Source organism: Barbatula barbatula (genome assembly GCF_947034865.1).
Source record: "Barbatula barbatula genome assembly, chromosome: 13".
Lineage (NCBI taxonomy): Eukaryota > Metazoa > Chordata > Actinopteri > Cypriniformes > Nemacheilidae > Barbatula > Barbatula barbatula.
In genome coordinates this window covers 21,894,426-21,915,804 of record NC_136776.1, presented here as the reverse complement: position 1 = coordinate 21,915,804, position 21,379 = coordinate 21,894,426, and the positions used below count along the sequence as shown (strand labels likewise).

The window sequence follows — 21,379 nt, the reverse complement described above, 5'->3', positions numbered from 1 at the left end:
GACGGAAGCCAGGAGGTTTGAAAAGGGTCGTAAGCTAAATAAATAAGTTATATTTGTAACACTTTCAGCAAGGGTAACATCATGCATTAACATTATGAGCAACACTTCTACAACAGTTTTTATTCTTCATGTGAATTTTTGCATTTACCGATACTGATACAAAACCAAACGTTGTATCTGTATATATATATATATATGCTATAATGAACTCACGATAAATATTCTGTTGCCATATTGATAAAAATGAATAAACTGTGTGTTTATGTTCGGATGTTTTAAGATGTTTTAAGAACTACCTGAATTCCTTATTCATCCTCCCCATCCTCCAGCCCTCTTCTGTCATCTTTATTATTTTATTATTTGTTAGATGAAAAGAAACCCAGCTTTCAAGAGACACGAATGATGATGATTCTTTGGGCGTGGCGAATGGCTTGAGCTGGAGAACCCCACTCGCTTTGTCGCTTGATCTTTATTGAATATATTTTACGTTTTGATATAATGTTGCGTTTTTCGGGACTACGCGAACGGACTTTTGCTCGTGTCTTTTGTGCGTTTTATATACTGTGAGTCTTTGATTCATCATCATGTGAAGGATTTATCTTTTGTTGAGAATGTTGAGGAATATGACTTTTGACAGAGTAACTTTCTTATTGCTACTGAGCGGTAAGTGCATCATCTTTTGTTTGTTCCGAGTGTTTTGTATTTATTCACTTATTCTCGCCATTGTTCTCGTCGTATCCAGGTTGGTTGTATCTATTCAAACAGTATATGATTATCAACTCGACATGTTACAGTGTTGCTGTTAACAAATATGTCGAATATCATTATTATGCTACCTATAAGGCAAAGCCTATGGTCATCTTTATTTTATATGCTATAGTGTAACACGCAGTTATAAAAAGTAGAACGTACTTAAAATTTGCATTCCCCTTTTAACGTTACGTTCCCTTAAATGAATATTCAGTCATTTCCTCACATTCAAGTCTGTATGCATTTATTTGTTGAACACATAGAAATATATTTGGAAGAATCCCTATTACCAGACAGATGTAGCCCCCCCATTGACCACCAAAGTCAAAAGTGAACCAGAACTGTTTGCTGTCCAACACTCTCAAAATTACTTATTTTGTGTTCAAGTTGTTTTGCAATTTGTCTGTATTTTTCCTACAGTGGGAGTCAATGGGGGGCAAAATCCGTCTGTTTATAAGCATTCTAACAATTATCTTTATCAGAACAAAGAAATGTATACAGATTAGGAACAACTCGAATGTGAGTAAGTGATGACAGACTTGATCCCTTGACTAATAGCAGGTGCACACCTATTTTCACATTGTAAGCACAATAATTAATTTATAGCTAATCCCTTAATCGACGTAATTCCATAATTGACCCTATTTTACTAGACGTTCCCGCTCACTTAAACTCTAATGCAGATGTTTGATAAAGATCCGGCAAACGTGTCAGACATCCATTCTGTCTTTATGACATCTGACGGCAAACATCTCTGAAGTATTGCAGATGACCAAACAATAAAAAAACGCCTTGCAGAGGTCAAATAGACGTCTCCGAGATGTATGTGTGCTATGAGGGAAGATTAAGTGTTAAGAAAAGGTCTCATCTTTTTATTTAGGCCTATTAAAGAGAGTTGGAGTGGCTGAGGCCACCTGACAAAATGGCAACAGAGAACGATAAAGATACACTAGCAGCATCACATAAACATATATAAATAAAATAGGAATTTACTCAACATTATTTCAAACGTTTAGTAAATGAAGTCGAATGTTAGATGCCATGAGTGTACCTTCAATGATGCCTGTTGTCTGATGGGTATTGAACGGTTTCTGCAAGCTTTTTAAAACCGAGATGGATGTGAGAAGGCAGGAGTTACGGAGAGATTGACAGCGGCAGTACTGTATGTGCACACTTGAAGTATTAGACAAATCACATCGTAAAGAAAAGTAAGCCATTTTCACAAATGTTGATATCTCGCCGACTGAAATGGGGGACATGTATGGTATATAAAAGGAGGTGTGGTCATCCTAAAGTCATTAATAAAACATACAAAGATTTGTTAAATAAATCGTTTTTGAATAATGTCTCCTAATTGTAGGCAGGTCTTACTTTTTACTGTTGTTTTTTGGACTAAAGTTAAAGATTATTCGTGAGAGAATTTCTCTAAGTTTTGTACACACCGGCCTTACACTGTTTATAACTGTGTTTCAGGTTTGTTTGGTGTTGATGGAGATGAAGTGAAGTCAGTGTCAGTGATGGAGGGAGAATCTGTGACTCTACACACTGATCTTACTCACATACAGAGACTTGATCAGATACTGTGGATGTTTGGACCTCAGGAGAAGCGTATAGCTGAGATATATAAGGGAAATATTGATATGTTTGACAGTAGCAAGACATTTGGAGACAGACTGAAGATGGACACTCAGACTGGATCTCTCACCATCACAGACTCTGGACTTTATAAACTACAGATCCGCAGTGACAGAGGAAATTCAGACAAGAGATTCAATGTTACTGTCTTTGGTGAGTTTAATATCACTTTCTCTTTCAAAGTTAAAGTGATTTAGAAATCATCCGGACAAATACTGTTTTGAACTCTTCTCTTTCATTCAGCTGCTGCAAATTGAGCAGATTTATAAGTCCATTGTTTTTATTAAAAAATTCTTACTAAATAAGATTTACAGAGATTAGTGACATTTAGGACTGGGCTACGTTAACCAATATCATTTTCAGTTATTTTTATAATAACAGACATAATTATTAACGTTATTAATATTAAAGAGACTACCACACTCTCATTTGCTGTACTGACGAAAATGTCATTTTGCTCATCAAGAAAATGTTTTTGACACTTTTATTGAAAAACAAGACTAAAATATGAAATAAGAAAGTAATTTTTGCAGTGTTCCTCAAGTTTATATCGTTTATTTTGATCAAGTAATCTTTTTATCAATCATTAGACAGATAACTTTGGAGATGTGATGAAGTCGTTTTCTGTGTATATACAGCTTGGTGTTATGAACTGTGTAGGAGAACCCAATTGCAGGCAGCGAAACAGGGATGAAGGGGTTAACAAGGACTTTAATAAAAAATAACAAAACAAACACCCACAATGGGGACAAACACTAAATAAACTAGAATACAAAACAGAAAACAAACACTTCCCACATGGGGGGCAAAAACAAACTACTAACTATACACAACCAAGAACAAGGGAACTCTAACATTCAAGGAATACGACATGCACAGGCAAGGTAACACGTACAACGAACCAGCACAAGACAATAGACAAGAGGGCATTAAATAGGGAGACTAACAAAGGAGATAACAATAGGCAGGTGTGGGTAATGTGACACAGGAGGAAAGCAATACTAGGAACGAGAGGGGCGGGGCCAAATGACGAGACAGGAGAGAACACATATTATGTCCTGATTGACAATAATATGTTTCTCTCCACATAAAACACATGGGTCTGTCATGATTCTGCCCCAGACCAGAAAATCAAGACAAGAGCAGGCAGAATCATGACAGAACCCCCCCCCTTAATGAACGCCCCCTGGCGTTCACCAAGGGAGCAGACTAACGAGACAAGACCGACTGGGAAACAGACAACATCCAACAAAACATAGTAAACAAAACTAAGGGCAGACAAGCAAGAACAATAAATGGGTTGGGATGGGACAATAAAAATAACAAACAAGGGAGGGGGGGTGGGGCAAAACAAGAGTTCATGGGAGGAAGTCCAAAGGGTGTGGGACATGGGGGAACAGTTTTTGTCCCTGGCGCTCGGAAGCGCGGAGTCCCAGGGGACTTAGGGGACACCCTGGGGGGCGGCGCTCGAGAGCGCGAAGTCGCCGGCAGGGCAGGACTTGACGCCGGCTGGAAGGCCGCCAGGGCAGGACTTGACGCCGGCTGGAAGGCCGGCAGGGCAGGACTTGACGCCGCCTGGAAGGCCGGCGGGACCACCGGGACCACCGGACTTGACGGGACCACCGGGACCACCGGACTTGACGGGACCACCGGGACCACCGGACTTGACGGGACCACCGGGACCACCGGACTTGACGGGACCACAGGACTCCGAGCCGCCCTCCGTTGCCTCTTCTTCTTCAGCCGAGCCACCCGCCTGGTGGTCGGCTGCAGGAACGATGTGAATGGGACGGGCGGCTCGGGATTGGAGGCCTCGGACGAGGACCCCCAGGATTCCCGTCTCCCCCGCTTGCCAGTGAGACTGGGCGGTTGTGGAGAGGCTGCAGAGTGGTGCGTGGCAATGCCCACAACACCAATCTGCAGAGGACCACTCTCGGGTATCGCAACCAGCGGAGATGAGTAAACTGGGTTCGATGAGGTCGCGGACTCCGAACGCGCCGCGGCAGTTACCCACACGGCGTCGGAATCCAACGGCCTCATCGACCTCATTTCCGAGCGAGAGAGTGGCTCTCTGAGACCGGTGTTGAACAGCACCGCCAGCTCCCTCTCCCCGAAGACGCCCTGTTCCGCAATGTCCAGGAATCTCTCCACATACTCGTCCACAGTCTCACTTCCCTGGCGAAGACTACAGAGGCGACGGGCCACGCTGGACCGGTCAGTGTCCATGCTGCCTGCTGGGTTCAGATTTGGCTGGTTCGTTCTGTTATGAACTGTGTAGGAGAACCCAATTGCAGGCAGCGAAACAGGGATGAAGGGGTTAACAAGGACTTTAATAATAAATAACAAAACAAACACCCACAATGGGGACAAACACTAAATAAACTAGAATACAAAACAGAAAACAAACACTTCCCACATGGGGGGCAAAAACAAACTACTAACTATACACAACCAAGAACAAGGGAACTAGGAACTCTAACATTCAAGGAATACGACATGCACAGGCAAGGTAACACGTACAACGAACCAGCACAAGACAATAGACAAGAGGGCATTAAACAGGGAGACTAACAAAGGAGATAACAATGGGCAGGTGTGGGTAATGTGACACAGGAGGAAAGCAATACTAGGAACGAGAGGGGCGGGGCCAAATGACGAGACAGGAGAGAACGCATATTATGTCCTGATTGACAATAATATGTTTCTCTCCACATAAAACACATGGGTCTGTCATGATTCTGCCCCAGACCAGAAAATCAAGACAAGAGCAGGCAGAATCATGACAGCTTGGGATTTTCTATTGGAATAACTTACATTTCTTTTCTCACGTTCAGCTCGTCTGTCTGTTCCTGTCATCATCAGAAACTCTTCAAATTGTTCTTCATCATCAGATAGATCTTCAGCGTCAACATGTGTGTTGATGTGTTCAGTGATGAATGTGACACATGGTGTGAGTCTCTCCTGGTACAAAGGAAACAGTTTATTGTCCAACATCAGTGTGTCTGATCTCAACATCAGACTCTCTCTTCCTCTGGAGGTGGAATATCAGGATACAAACACATACAGATGTGTGGTCAACAATCCCATCACAAACCAGACACAACATCTCAACATCACTGATGTTTGTCTGACGTGTTCAGGTGATGTCAATAACTTGATTTCTATATCAAATTATATCATTATTAAAATTTGAAATATTTATGATTATGATATTTAAAGATGGTTTCAAAGTGACAACTTATGTTCCGATAACAAGGTAAAGAAACCGAGAACAACCATTACTTGTCCAATATTTTGAATATAGACTGCGATACCAAGCTCAACCGCTAGGTGTCAATGTACTGGACGGTACTAAATAAATGCTAAATAATTACAGGACCAATTCAACAAATAGTTAATAACATAAAAAAATTCAACAAATCGTTTATTTAATAAAAAAATTATAAAAGAAAAAAATTACATAATATGAACATAAATTAAATAAAATGTTGTCATATTATTATTAGACACTAGTCGGACTGATAAAGAAACACAGACCGAAAGATAACTGCAGTCCAGGCACGGCGTCTGATGAAACCATCTATAACTTGTACTACATGACGTATTTATTATTCTACACTATTAGTGTAGATCTTCTGTACAGCTAAAAAGTGACAACGAGTGTAAATATTTATGTATTAAAACTATTTTACATGTTTATATTTTAGATTCTTCCCTCATAAATCTCCCGGTGATTATATCTTCAGTTCTGGCAGTACTTGCACTAGTTGTTGTCTACATTCTCTACAAGAAATGCAAAAGAGACCCGTTAGAAGGCAAGTCACACACAGCTTATATGTATGTGTTCTGTATTCTTTTTATTGTCATATTTTATTTTGCGATTTGTCTTTAATAGTCCACATCCATGGCATTTGCGGTCTATTAATGTTTCCCCGACCTTATTGTTTAGCTGTTCCCTGTTGCCCTTAATTGTAGTGTGTATCATTGTCATTTCTCCCCGTCAACTCATTGTTCATAGCCAAGCCAAGTTTAGTTTCTGTTTCTATGTTTGCTTTGTAATAAAGTGCATGTGGATTTGTCACAACTTTCCTCTAAGTGGATTTAATGACAAAATAGCTTGCTTAATATAATTTTGTATTGTTCATATTTGTGTTTGGTTTGGTAATGATTAAAAAAAGCATTTTTTTCTTTTACTGTTGACTTTAGGTCAAACAACAGAGGTGCTTTACGCTGATTCAACGTTTTATGAACAAAATCCACGAAAAGAGGTACAAGTTTCACAAAGCACCAGATATACAGTATGTGTGTTTATTATATCATACACAAAGCAAGTAGGTATTGCTTTAAATCATCGGTAGATTTGTTTTTACCAAATGGCCTGTTTGTGTACAAATATTCACAAACAATCACATGGCATTTTTGTAAGCCGTTTGTTTTGTTTATAGTGCGTTTTGTTCAAAGAAAAGACGAAGTTTAAGAACGGCATCGGAAAATTACTATTCTGAGATGTCTGATATTCTGCTTTCTGAAAAACATGTTTTGTGCCATTGTTGCCAAATGTAGCTCATCCACACCATCACTTTAACGTCTTTGCTTGTGTGTGTGTGTGTTTTATAGAGATTGAGAGAATCAGAAGCAATATACTCCACCATGAGGGCATGAATCAGTCAGCGGTGACCAACAAGCTCCAGCATCTCAATTCAGCCACATGTGTCTACACTGGATTCAGCAGAAGTTGTATGAAGTCTTATTTTGATAGAATGTATTTTCTTTAAGTATAATGAAGTGTATTGTATAATAGCCAGAACCGGTCCGTCTGTAGCACATGAAGCTCAAGGGAAATTCTCAACTGAAATTAAATGATTTGAAGTGTCCTTATTTGACCTTGTAACCTGCTTTTATTGGAGAAGATCAGTATTTGATATTAGTATTTGGGTCAACCTGGTGAAATGTTATTTTAATTTTCCAAAGCTTTAAAAATTTTATGTTTCCACTTTCTGTATCAACTTTTATTTGACTGTAAATAGCATCAAATGCCAAATATTATATTAAATGAATACATACAGTAAAAAAATATCTTTATATATGCCACATTTATAACATAGTTTAAGCATTCAATTCAACTGTTGTAAATGAGTAAGTTGATGATTTATGAGAAAGGTTAGTCCTGTCTGTGCGTGGGACAGCAGTTACATATCGTGTATTACAGGTGGATTTTCCCAGGTCGTGGTTGGTTACATGCTGAAATGTTGCCATGATTGTTCATATATTTATGACACCTCCATTGTTGATGTGGGATGGGGAGGGTGTGATACAGTTAAGCCTGCAAAATTATGAAACAGCCCTGCAAACAAAAACATATTTCCTCACACACCTGCTGCTGACTTATAAGATTGTTACGCCAATTTTCATTTTCTTGACCTCACAGAAAAAACTTATGTTTGGAATAATACAGGAGGGTTTCTTGGTGTCCCATGGAGACTTTTAAAGTCTGGTTGATTTCTTGATATTACTTTTGTTGTTGGGTTTTGTTTTTAATGTAAATAGGCTATATGTAAAGAGATATATGTAAATAGGCTCCTCCGATGCTTCCGCCATTTTGGAAGATGCTGTCGTCACTTAATAAACGTCTTAAAATATATAAATGTCTTAATCTTTTTGTATTATGTTAGTTTAGCAACTTTAATGTTTAAGTCTACAACAGCATGTTACTTGTGAATTATGTATAATCACTCTACACTTACTCACCTTGCTCTCGAGTGTTTTGCCTGTTCCAATATTCTGGTTATTTGTCACAAGCTATGTACATATGTACAGATTTGAGTCAATTAGCCCAATTCTCTTATTTGGTGGGGTTATAAAAGTTGTAAAGTCTCTCATGTACAGACACGTGAAGAGGGAAGCATTCGCGTCCATCCTTTCTGTTCAATTAAACGCCCTTGCTTTTACCTTCAGTTTGACCTGTTGTTAAATTGTATTTCTGTGTCATTTTCGCATTTAAGCTGATTCATCCCTGATATGCTGCTTAACTCTTGAAGAACATGGATCTCAGACTTCTCGTGCTCTGCGTGTGTCTCTTCAATGGTAAATGAAAAGATTCACGTTACTATTTTATTCTAACAGTATTGCATGTAAATTATTAAAACTTTTTTTCATAGTACATTTTTATCACCATGTATTGTATGTAATTCATCCATTAGTATATCAGTAATATAACTAGGCCTATAATTATACTAGCTATATTCATTTATTATTGTTTGTATGTCTTTCTAATGTTGCTTGGTTTTAACAGCCTCAAAAATGAAACATTGACATGAAAATATATGCTTGAATTTTATTATTTATCATTTTTGTTCCAGGCGTGTTTAGTGTTGAGACTAAACATAATAAAGACAATGTAGACTTTATAGATACACCAGAGATAAAACATTCGGGAGATAATCCAGAAACGGAGAATTCGGGAGATCATTCAGTGACGGAACCTTCAGAGGATCATCCAGTGACGGAACATTCGGGAGATCATTCAGAGACAGAATATTCGGGAGATCATCCAGTGACGGAACATTCGGAAGATCATCCAGTGATGGAACATTTGGAAAATCATCCAGTGACGGAACCTCCAGAAGATCATCCAGTGAGGGAACATTCGGGAGATCATTCAGAGACGGAATATTCGGGAGATCATTCAGAGACGGAACATAACATTCGGAAGATCATCCAGTGACGGAACATTCAGAAGATCATCCAGTGAGGGAACATTCGGAAAATCATCCAGTGACGGAACATTCGGGAGATCATTCAGAGACGGAACATTCGGGAGATCATTCAGAGACGGAACATTCGGGAGATCATCCAGTGACGGAACATTCGGGAGATCATTCAGAGACGGAACATTCGGAAAATCATCCAGTGACGGAACATTCGGAAGATCATCCAGTGACGGAACATTTGGAAAATCATCCAGTGACGGAACCTCAGGAAGATCATCCAGTGAGGGAACATTCGGGAGATCATCCAGTGACGGAATATTCGGGAGATCATTCAGAGACGGAACATTCGGGAGATCATTCAGAGACGGAACATTCGGAAGATCATCCAGTGACGGAACATTCAGAAGATCATCCAGTGAGGGAACATTCGGAAAATCATCCAGTGACGGAACATTCGGGAGATCATCCAGTGACGGAACATTCAGAAGATCATCCAGTGACGGAACATTCGGAAGATCATCCAGTGATGGAACATTCAGAAGATCATCCAGTGACGGAACATTCAGAAGATCATCCAGTGAGGGAACATTCGGAAAATCAACCAGTGACGGAACATTCGGGAGATCATTCAGAGACGGAACATTCAGAAGATCATCCAGTGACGGAACATTCAGAAGATCATCCAGTGAGGGAACATTCGGAAAATCATCCAGTGACAGAACATTCGGGAGATCATTCAGAGACGGAATATTCGGGAGATCATTCAGTGACGGAACATTCGGAAGATCATCCAGTGACGGAACATTCAGAAGATCATCCAGTGACGGAACATTCAGAAGATCCTCCAGCGACAGAACATTCGGAAAATCATCCAGTGACGGAACCTCCAGAAGATCATCCAGTGAGGGAACATTCGGAAAATCATCCAGTGACGGAACCTTCAGAAGATCATCCAGTGACGGAACATTCGGGAGATCATTCAGAGACAGAACATTCGGAAAATCATCCAGTGACGGAACCTCCAGAAGATCATCAAGTGAGGGAACATTTGGAAAATCATCCAGTGACGGAACCTTCAGAAGATCATCCAGTGACGGAACATTCGGAAAATCATCCAGTGACGGAACATCCGTAAAATCATCCAGCGACGGAACATTCGGGAGATCATCCAAACACGGAACATTCTAAAAATAATAGTGGAATGAATTATCCTGAACATAATATAGAAATTAAATATTCTCATAATCATACTGAAATGAAACATGCCAAAAATATAACAGATTTGAAGCATTCTGACGATGATACAAAGACCAAACTTTCTGAAGATTACATAAACAATTCTTTAGACATTGATGTATATAATGATAATAAACATAATGGACAGAACATAGAACAGATAAGAGTGACGGAAGGAGATCATTTTACTCTTTCAGGTTCTACTTCCAGAATGAGAGGAAATAATCAGATAAAATGGACTTTTAGACCTAAAAACCTCAACAATAGAAATGGAAGATATTATAGTGTTAAACAGTTTGGAGACAGACTGCAGGTGAACCCTCGGACTGGATCTCTCCCCATCAGAAACATCAGAACCACAGACTCTGGACTTTATTATCAGAACTCGCACACAGAGACGGCCGCGAGGACAGAGATGTTTAGTATCACTGTTGATGGTGAGAGTCTTAAGTAAACAAATTAACATCTAACGTTGGACACTCTGGAGTTGATTCTGTCATTTTTCTTCCAGCATTTTTCTATTGTTATCCAGAACACCTACCCACGCCTACAATATCAGGCTCCACAAACTGTTCTTCATCGTCGGAAAGATCTTCAAGCTCAAAATGTGTGTCGATGTGTTCAGTGATGAATTTGACGGATGTGACGGATGTGACTTTCTGCTGGTATAATGGAAACAGTTTATTGTCCAGCATCAGTGTGTCTGATCTCAACATCAGACTCTCTCTTCCTCTGGAATATCAAGATACAAACACATACAGATGTGTGGTCAACAATCCGGTCATCAACCAGAGTCAACATCTCAACATGATGTCTGTCCGCCGTGTTCAAGTAAGACAGTGAAGATTAATCTTGTGTTCATTACTGTGAATTGTTCTGGAATAGAGTTAAACAACAACTCTTATACATTAACAACTTTTAGCATTGTTGGCATCGCTTCTGGTCACCATATTTGCGATATGCTTTTGTTGTTGTTTTGTAAGACGTAAAAAGTAAGTATTGTGTGCTGCTATGTGATAGATTTTGTTAAGTATTTGTTTAATCATTCCTCTCTGATCTGTCTGTTTGTCTCGTTTTTCTCACAGGACCCTTTCTGATCGTATGGTGAACTTCGCAAGAAAGGATTCTGTTACATTTGTTAATTTTGCAAACCAGTTTGATTCCAGATCTTCTTGTTCTTCTGACAGCATCTGTCCAGAAACAGCTGATCCATCTCAACAATACGATCAAAATAACATGACTAACTGCATGTAATGCCAAGTGAGTTTATTTAACCATGTTAAGTGCTTTTCTGCTAAAAAAATGAATATTTTATATTAGTATTTGGCCAGCCACGAGAATTATATTTTCATTTCCAAAGCTTAAGAAAGTTTAGTACCGTACTGTTACAACTATTTTGGCACTAGTTCTGACATTTTTCTATTCTGAATATACTGAATTAGTCCAGTGCCACACATTATATTACATATTATATTAATACAGAGATCCACAAGGAAATATTATATTAAGATATTTTTAATACAACATTTATAAAATAATTTAAAACATTAAATTCAAAGGAAGTTATTATGAAAAAGGTGGTTTGTCCTGTCTGTGCGTGGGACAGCAGTTAGATATTTTGTATTAGAAGTATAACACAGTTGGTAACTAGTATAATTTTGCCATAATTGTTGCTTTATCAATAAATGTTTGACACATGAATTGTTAATGTGGGATTGGGCGGGTGTGATTCAATATAGCCTGCCACATTTTTAAACGGTTCTAAAAAAAAGTCCTTACACACCTACTGCACCTGCCTGACTTTTCTTTAAACAATGTTACACCAAATGTACATTTTCTTGGTATAAAACCGCAACTTTAATATGTGCATTTATTTTTTCTGAAGTAACAGATCACATGCCGTGTGCGGTTCGATTACGTCACAAAGAGTTGTGTAGCACCAGTGTGTTTTCACATTAATAAATCAAACCAACTGGGCTGAGGTGTACAAGAATACACTTTATAGTATAGGGTATTTAATCGTGATTATATATATTTAGATTTATAGTTATCATCAGTGTTTAAATATGTGTAGTGTTGTCCTACTATGGACCCTGCTGTTGTAAACGTTCTGTCTGGATCATCACGGTTGGATTTTTACGAGTCTAAATGGAGACATTTACAGTATGTTTCTGAATGTCTAGAATATCTACACAATTATTCAGTTGTGTGTTTATTGTATGTCCAGTACAGAATCGTGACACAAACGCCTGCTGTTCATTCAACTCTCCACTAGACATCAGCACTAGATTTAATCATTGCACCTGTCTGCCATTTCTTAGTTTTGTTCCTGTTTTATAGGCTAATAACAACTGGCATCTGTTTCCAAATCTTCTGTCATACCTCTAAACTTTGACTTTTGACTTTTGATGTTGCTTTTGATTTTGTTTTAATATAGATATATATGTCACATGACGTATGTCTGCTCCAGACACGTCGAAGCGTCCGCCATCTTGGAAGGGTCATGCTGTCATCACTTAATAAATATGAATTATAAATATAACTTTTTGTATTGTGTTAGTTTACCAATTACAATGTTTGGGTCTACACAACGTGTGAAATTGATTCATGATTATAAGCTTGCGGACGCACAGTCAACACTTGTTTTCGAGTGTTTTGACTGTTCCAATATGAAGGAACAGTTACCACCAGCTTTTGAATGGTCAGAGAAACAAAGCTTGAGTTTGGGAGGACTATATTTATATTCAATGATATATTGAAAAGCATGGGCGGCGTTAAAATGTTTTTAAACTGCAATGGGTGCTGTCGAGTCATATGTTTTGAACAACATGAGGGTGAATAAAATGTAAATTTTTGGGCGAACTATGCTATATCTTTATTGAGGTCCATATCACCCTCTCTGGTATGTTCACCCTCTCTGACACGGCAAGTCATATTAGCAATAGTTTGTTTAGCAGGAAAATTAAGTTTTGTTTTACATTACATCAACATTGTCAAACAATCAAAATTGTTAAAGCAAAACTTGTAAATTTGGCTTGAGCTCACAATATGCAATGCTCCAATAATATACAGGGGTTACCTGCCACAAGTTGCCAACTGAATGGAGCCAAATGGTCAAATTCTTCATCATTATTTTACGGTTTAAATTCCCCGTTGAAAAGCTAATTGGCTTAAATGAAAGGGTTTGTTGATACGTTGGTGGGGCTGTAAAAGCTTGTAAAGTCTCTCATGTACAGACAAGCACAAAAGAAAGTGTTGTAACGCTTTCTTAATTTCTTGTCAATGACACACCCTTCCTTTTTTCTTCAGTTTTACTTATTGTTTTACTTCCGTATCATCTTCACATTTAAGCCGATGAAACTGATTCATCCCTGATATGCTGCTGAACTCTTGAAGAACATGGATCTCTCGCTTCTTGTTCTCTGCCTGTGTCTCTTCGGTGGTAAATGAAAAAATGCACGCTTTTTATTTTAACTTTTGCATTAAAAGACACTTTTAATATTCATTATTTTGTTCCAGGTGTGTTTGGTGAACATTTGGGAGACAATCCAGAGACAGAACATTCTCAAAATAATACAGAAATTAACTATCCTGGACATAACACAGAAATGAAACATGATAAAAATATTACAGAAATTAAACATTCTGACCATAATACAAAGACTGAACTTTCTGAAGTTTATATAAGCAATTCTTCAGATATTGATCTGAATAATGATACTATATATAATGGAGAGGACATTGAACAGATAAGAATGACGGAGAGAGATAATCTTACTCTTCCTTTCTTCCAACACCTGCCCACGCCTACAATAACAGGCTCCACAAACTGTTCTTCATCGTCGGAAAAATCTTCAAGCTCAAAATGTGTGTTGATGTGTTCAGTGATGAATTTGACGGATGCGAGTCTCTCCTGGTATAACGGAAGCCAAATACACTCCAGCATCAGTGTGCCTGATCTCAACATCAGTCTCTCTCTGTCTATGGACGATAGAAACACATACAGCTGCGTTGTGTCCAATTCCGTCATCAACCGGACTCAACATCTCAACGTCAAACAACACTGTCGGCCCTGTTCAGGTAAGAGAGTGATGCTGTATTAACACTGTGTTGAGAATTTTACTGGAACGTTTTTAATGTGTGAAAAACTTGTCGTCTTTCTCTGTTACAGAACCTCAACTTCACCCTCTTTTAGCATTGTTAGCAGGGGTTCTGGGCGTCTTAGTTGGGGGGTGCTATTGTTGTTGCAAAGGAAAACAAGGAAGTAGTAAGTATCATGAACTGTTTGTAGGTAGACTCAAGCATGAAAGTCATCTCTTCAGCTTCCATTTTTCAAAAATAAATGATGTGTTTGTCTATTTTCTCACAGGAACCATTATGATCCTAGCCTGAACTGAAATATACAAAAATGTGATTTATTACATTAGTTCACTGTGCATAACAGTATGTTTGTTCTGGGACATCCCATGAGACATTCCTGATCTTCTTGTTCTTCCTCGTGACAGTATCTGTCCAGAAACCTATACAGGGTCAGAAAAACAGGAATAACTGCCGGTGATGGCAAGTGTGACCTTGTTACCTGCATTTCTTGGAGAAATAAATCCTGCCATAATTATTGCATTGTTAATGGAGTTATGACCTTCATTATTGATTAGGGATGGGGAGGGTGTGGCGTGATATAAGTAGGCTTGCCAAATTTCGAAACTGCCCCACAAAATGTATTTTCTTAAACACGCAGCGTTGACACCCGGAAGAAGTAAAGCTAAATCATTTTTGTATATAAAGAAAAACATCAAGTTATTTTGGAGAATATTTCACTGGCTGAAAAAGCATGGACTCCACTAGGTGGCAGCAAAGATCCAAGTCTTGTGTATGTTTCTTTTTTACATTAGTCTGCTTTAAGATGCATGTGCTGTATGCTTTCTATGTTTAATATTTTATTTCCACCATTAAATGCAACTTATTTCATTGAAAAAGTCTTGTAAATTGTGGTGAACATAAATGCTTTCGACTTTCATGTATTTTAATAAATAGGTGACTGCCTCATTCACTTACACTTTTGAGATTCTTGGGCATTAAATTAATTTAATCATTACGAACTGGGGGAGTCGATTCATTCACAAAAATGACTGACACACAAACAGTGTTGACTTTGTACCTCTTTTTAAGAAGGGGGACCGGAGGGTGTGTTCCAACTACAGGGGGATCACACTTCTCAGCCTTCCCGGGAAAGTCTATGCCAAGGTACTGGAGAGGAGAATACGGCCGATAGTAGAACCTCGGATTCAGGAAGAACAGTATGGTTTTCGTCCAGGCCGTGGAACGCTGGACCAGCTCTACACCCTCTACAGGGTGCTGGAGGGTTCATGGGAGTTTGCTCAACCAATCCACATGTGTTTTGTGGATTTGGAGAAGGCATTCGACTGTGTCCCTCGTGGCATCCTGTGGAGGGTGCTTCGGGAGTATGGGGTCTGTGGTCCTTTACTAAGGGCTGTCAGGTCCCTGTACGGCCGAAGCAGGAGCTTGGTTCGCATTGCCGGCAGTAAGTCGGACTTGTTCCCAGTGCATGTCGGACTCCGGCAGGGCTGCCCTTTGTCGCCGGTTCTGTTCGTAATTTTTATGGACAGAATTTCTAGGCGCAGCCAGGGGCCGGAGGGTGTCAGGTTTGGGGATCACACGATCTCGTCTCTGCTATTTGCGGATGATGTTGTCGAGTTGGCCCCTTCAAACCAGGACCTTCGGCATGCACTGGGACGGTTTACAGCAGAGTGTGAAGCGGCTGGAATGAAAATCAGTACCTCCAAATGCCAGGCCATGGTCCTCAGTCGGAAAAGGGTGGCTTGCCCACTTCAGGTTGGTGGAGAGTTCCTTCCTCAAGTGGAGGAGTTTAAGTATCTCGGGGTCTTGTTCACGAGTGAGGGAAGGATGGAATGGGAGATTGACAGACGGATCGGTGCAGCTTCTGCAGTAATGCGGTCGATGTACCGGCCCGTCATGGTGAAGAAAGAGCTGAGCCGCAAGCTCTCAATTTACCGGTCAATCTACGTTCCTACTCTCACCTATGGTCATGAGCTTTGGGTCATGACCGAAAGGACAAGATCCCGGATACAGGCGGCTGAAATGAGCTTCCTCCGCAGGGTGGCTGGGCGATCCCTTAGAGATAGGGTGAGAAGCTCAGTCACCCGGGAGGAGCTCGGAGTAGAGCCGCTGCTCCTCCACATTGAGAGGGGTCAGCTGAGGTGGCTTGGGCATCTGTTACGGATGCCTACTGGACGCCTTCCCCGGAAGGTGTTCCGGGCACGTCCGACCGGGAGGAGACCCCGGGGAAGACCTAGGACACGCTGGTGGGACTATGTCTCCCGGCTGGCCTAGGAACGCCTCGGTGTCCCCCCAGAAGAGCTGGAGGAAGTGTCTAGGGTGAGGGATGTCTGGGCATCTCTGCCTAGACTGCTGCCCCCGCGACCCGGCCCCGGATAAGCGGTAGAAAATGGATGGATGGATGGACCCAAATTAGTAGATTTTATTTCCAAGATTTGTACGTCATTTTAACTAAAACATTTAGTTAAAAACAAGAACATAATTCTATTAAGTATATTTAAATAATTTATTTTCAGAAAAATATACTAAGGCACATAATCAGTTTTTCACATGATGCACAGTTTGCCCGAACTTAACTTCCGGTCTGTTTTTGGTTACAATCTAACAATTTATTTTTAGATTCAACCTATATTAATTTCAAATCCATACTTAAATGTTATTGTTTATTGATTGTATTAAATTAAATGAAAATATCTCAACAGTTATTGATTCTTTGTGGTGGTCTACCGGAAGTTGAATTTGTGTATGTTTATGTTGTTGCTGCAGAAACCGTCTATAAGGAAACTTATGTCACATGCCGATTTGAAAACATGCATACATTTTGAAGATGCTGGGAATGGCATGTTATAAAAGCATATTACCACAAGGAGGCGGCAAGTTTTAAGAGTTTCATAATAATTTTGTTATTCATTTCTAAATCTTGTGTATATCGAAACATAATCATCCTCATTGACACAGTTTAAATTATTATTATTTGAAGTGCAAAGACTAAGGCTTTCCAAAGTTTTTGAAAGCTTTTCTGTTGTGATGCGATTCACAAAGGTTATGCATAAAGCATGTCTTTATTCTAATGCATTCCTCTGGTGCACTTTCTTTGTTCTGCAACATTTTGTAAAAGGATAAAGACTGGAATTTTTTACATGTATTTTATGTTGTAAAATATTTGTAACTGTCTATATCTGATATACTGAAGCTTTACTTAAGTAGGCATCTGCATTGCATGAGGACATCTCTAACATTCCGGGACATTCCCCTTAGAGAAAGATGATCATATGGGTGTAAGGAAACTTGACTCGCTCTGGAGTGTTCATGACACTCTCTGTTTCTCCAGTCCTCCAAACATTTCTAGGACCTGATTCTGTGGTCTGAGAAAACGTAGCCCATTGTCCTAAAACACACAGTCCTATGGGAGGAAGGACGTGGAAGGCTTAATCACATCCAAATATTTGACATATATCCTTAATATGTTACATCCAAATAACAGGATGTCAGAGGAAAGAATTGCTGGTGTCGTGGAAAAGTAATATCCCCGTCTGGCCAAAGTAGCTTGCACCGTCTTCAGCATCTCCGGCAGATCCTTCAAGGTGTCATGGAGGGGCTTGCTGTCCACTGCTCACCACATGATCACTGGGGTCCCTCACGGATCGGTGCTTGGACCGCTGCTTTTTTCCATCTACATGACATCCTTAGGACCCGTCATACAGGCACACGGCTTTTCTTATCACTGTTATGCTGACGACACCCAGATCTACATCTCGATTCACCCAAACGATTCCACTGTAGCAGCATTGCAAAGACAAGGCGATCCTGCCGATATGCCCTATTCAACATTCGAAAGGTTAGACCCTATCTCACGGAGCATGCAGCACAACTCCTTGTCCAGGCCATGGTAATCTCAAGGTTGGACTACTGCAATGCTCTCCTTGCTGGTCTTCCTGCAAAGGCTATCAAACCACTTCAGCTGGTTCAAAACGCAGCAACACGCCTCATCTTCCAACAGCCCTAAAGGGCTCATGTGACACCCATTTTCATCTCTCTCCACTGGCTACCGGTTGAAGCCCGGATCAGATTCAAGTCACTGATATTTGCCTACAGGACTATCACTGGATCTGCACCGGCATACATTTACACCCCATCAAGAACCCTGCGTTCAGCAAACCAGCGGCACCTTGCATTACCTTTTCATAAAGGCATTAATAGCTTCCCTGCTCATTCTCCTTCACAACTCCTTCCTGATGGAACATTCTTCCTTACGTGGTCCGGTCAACTACATCTCTCACAACATTCAAAAAACGACTTAAAACCCATCTCTTCTGTGAATACCTGGCAGACAAATGAATAAGAAAGTACCCTAAGCATCTCTCTTTCTCTCAACAGGTAGTGGTCTAGCTTTTGTTGACACTAGTAACTTTGTATTAGCACTTATCGTACTATTGCTCTTTTATGACATATCGCTTATTGCTCCCTGAATTCTTTTTTAAGTCGCTTTGGATAAAAGCATCTGCTAAATGTAAATGTCTATGGTTGGCTAGTAATGTATGTTCAACACATGGATGTTTAGTTTAGATTTTTAGTTGTTTGAAGCCTCAGACTGACATCACTCCATCATTAAAATGTATGTTCAAAACTTGGATGTTTGCTGTTGTCACTGGAGCGGGAGGGGGAGGGAATTGTAGGTGAGCGGGGAGCGGAATTGATCAGGCGGTCTGGTTCTAATTTGAGCGGTGAAGCGGGGGAGCGAACACCCACGTGAGCAGGGAAATTCTCACCGCTTAGCGTCGCTCACGCTCTGCAACAGGAACACTGTTCGTTTGCATTAAATCTGTATTTATTCCAATGAACTTCATTTTAAGAGGGTAATAAAATAGGGTTATAATAATGATGCTAAATATATGCATTTAAAGAATGACCATAACAATGTCCTTAAAATTACATTTCAGTTGGGGGCGGATTTGCGACACTGCGGTAGACCAATCATAGCAGACTAGACCATCTGACCAATCACATCAGGCTGACAGAAAGGAAGGGATTAGACAGATGATTCGCCGAACGAATCATTTGATAGTTAGTCAAGAAGTAAGCTTATAACACTGACTATTATTAGACATTTTATAAATGAAAATGTTTTTACACCTTGTTGTTGGATACTCCATAAACCAAAGTAGGTCCTTCAAAAATATCACAAAATATTTACTCTTTAATAAATATATACAAACAGACCCATCAAAGCGTTTAGTCAAGGTCCTTTTGCAGAATAAATGTGACACTGGGTTGCTGTTTACTGTATCTATATAAGCATCAGATAAATTTTACCCTGCTAAAACCTGTTCGGTCATTTAATGTTGGCAATACAAATATCGTATGCCCTAAAGGACAGATAGGAGGGGGGAGGTGAAGGCTTTATTGTTTGCCAGTCATCACTGTGTATTGTACTATCGCTCTGAGCTACAGGTGTGATCCTAGATACAAAAGAACAAAACATCGTGCCTCAGGACCACGGTGGCTCATATTTAACAAATGCAAACTTGCACGTATGTGCACATACAGAGACACTGAATGGAAGCATGCATTGATGTGCTTATGCTTATTACCCTGGCAAAATGTTAAAGTCGCTTCGGATTGAGGTGTGCCCTCAACGAACAAATGCAAATTTGAATCTAAAGTCAAACTAAAGTCAATATTTGTAGAGTAAAGGACATGGCAGACGACTGCTCTATGTTGCCACAGGAAATTTTTACTTCTCTTGGTCTGAAAGCACAGGATGCGGTTGATGAGTGAAACAGTGACAGACCAAATATATACCCTTGTGAAACCCCTGTTGATGGCAAGTGTAATGCCGACAATTTATGATGGTGCCTTTTCAACAGTTAAAAAATGAGGAACTATATCAAAGCCTTTGCTAGTTACATCTGGTCCTTCCCTTATTAAACAAGGACTTTTCGGTTTTCCAAAGATCATAAAATACACAAATAAGCCCTACCTTCAAGCCAAACACATCTATGCAAATGTTTGTTCTTTTTCAGTGGTGTCATTTGCAGAGGAGCCATGAAGTCGCTTATCTTAAATTACAGCCTTCCTGCCTGCTTCCATTATCTACACAACCCTGCCTAATGGATGTTGGGCGTTACAGCGCAAACGGGAAATGAGTGCATGATCAGACGCTTTCACATTGAAAGACTGTTGTTCATATAAAATGATGATTGTAGAATGCATCGCCATCCTTTTCCAACCATATTTTTTTATCATCTTGCAAACCAAAGACAAAGGGAAACCTGATCATCTGAGACCGGTGTCTGAGACCTATAACTTGGCAACCGCTGTCATGACGACACAAGGAAACAGATTGGCTGACTTTTTATACACGAGGGAGTTTGGTAGACCTGTCTATGTAGAGAGGAAACACGCCCCTTAAAAATAAAGGTGCTTCAAAAGGCACCCTAGATAGAATAACCTTTTTTCTCTAAATGGTTCCATAAAGAACCTCTGTTTAACAAAAGGTTCCTTGTAGCGGATAAAGGTTATGAAAAGGTTCTTTAAAGAACCTTGGACGTTCCTGTGGCTCAGTGGTTGGAGCATGGCTTTAGCAACACCAATGGGTTTGATCCCAGGGGTTGCACATACTTCAAAACAAATGAGAAGTATATGCAATGCAAGTCGAAAGCGTCTGCCAAATGCGTAAATGAATGGTTCTGTGTGGTTTTTCTATGGCAATGCTGTTCAGAACCTTTGAGTGCAAAGGAAGATTTGTAGTTATAGTTGTTGCCCTTTTGCTTATATAGGAAAACCCCAAAGCAAGGTATATGCACCTGTGGAGGGAAGAAACACTATGTGATTTATAGGAAACAGTGGCCTACCAGAACCCCAAGAGTGTCAAAATATTTTTCGAGTGGGTTTCACGCCTTAAGAAGCAATGATCACTTATCTGAATTAAACTACATCTTGGTGGCTGT

The 21,379-nt window shown here is 39.9% G+C and overlaps 2 protein-coding genes across 2 annotated transcripts; both read left to right on the top strand.

Annotated features, from left to right (window-relative positions):
* The first annotated feature begins 419 nt into the window (after positions 1 to 419).
* LOC306903149 (uncharacterized protein) lies at positions 420 to 8,018 on the top strand. Its single transcript, XM_079472110.1, has 6 exons — positions 420 to 663; positions 2,224 to 2,538; positions 5,220 to 5,525; positions 6,093 to 6,200; positions 6,592 to 6,653; positions 7,003 to 8,018. Exons 1-6 carry the CDS (start codon positions 612 to 614, stop codon positions 7,045 to 7,047), a joined length of 888 nt encoding a protein of 295 aa, XP_079328236.1. The 5' UTR covers positions 420 to 611; the 3' UTR covers positions 7,048 to 8,018.
* Positions 8,019 to 13,673: 5,655 nt separating this feature from the next.
* Positions 13,674 to 15,301, top strand: LOC306903155 (uncharacterized protein). The gene is made up of 4 exons (XM_079472119.1): positions 13,674 to 13,773; positions 13,851 to 14,411; positions 14,503 to 14,598; positions 14,701 to 15,301. Exons 1-4 carry the CDS (start codon positions 13,731 to 13,733, stop codon positions 14,721 to 14,723), a joined length of 723 nt encoding a protein of 240 aa, XP_079328245.1. The 5' UTR covers positions 13,674 to 13,730; the 3' UTR covers positions 14,724 to 15,301.
* The last annotated feature ends 6,078 nt before the right edge of the window (positions 15,302 to 21,379 follow it).

What these genes read in the sequence shown, in the direction of transcription:
- LOC306903155 (XM_079472119.1), top strand. Translation starts at nt 13,731, where the DNA reads ATGGATCTCTCGCTTCTTGTTCTCTGCCTGTGTCTCTTCGGTG. An exon ending in ACACTGTCGGCCCTGTTCAG is followed by an intron (nt 14,412 to 14,502) that starts GTAAGAGAGTGA and finishes TCTCTGTTACAG; the next exon opens with AACCTCAACTTCACCCTCTT. An exon ending in CAAAGGAAAACAAGGAAGTA is followed by an intron (nt 14,599 to 14,700) that starts GTAAGTATCATG and finishes ATTTTCTCACAG; the next exon opens with GAACCATTATGATCCTAGCC.
- LOC306903149 (XM_079472110.1), top strand. Translation starts at nt 612, where the DNA reads ATGTTGAGGAATATGACTTTTGACAGAGTAACTTTCTTATTGCTACTG. An exon ending in TTTCTTATTGCTACTGAGCG is followed by an intron (nt 664 to 2,223) that starts GTAAGTGCATCA and finishes ACTGTGTTTCAG; the next exon opens with GTTTGTTTGGTGTTGATGGA. An exon ending in ATTCAATGTTACTGTCTTTG is followed by an intron (nt 2,539 to 5,219) that starts GTGAGTTTAATA and finishes TCTCACGTTCAG; the next exon opens with CTCGTCTGTCTGTTCCTGTC.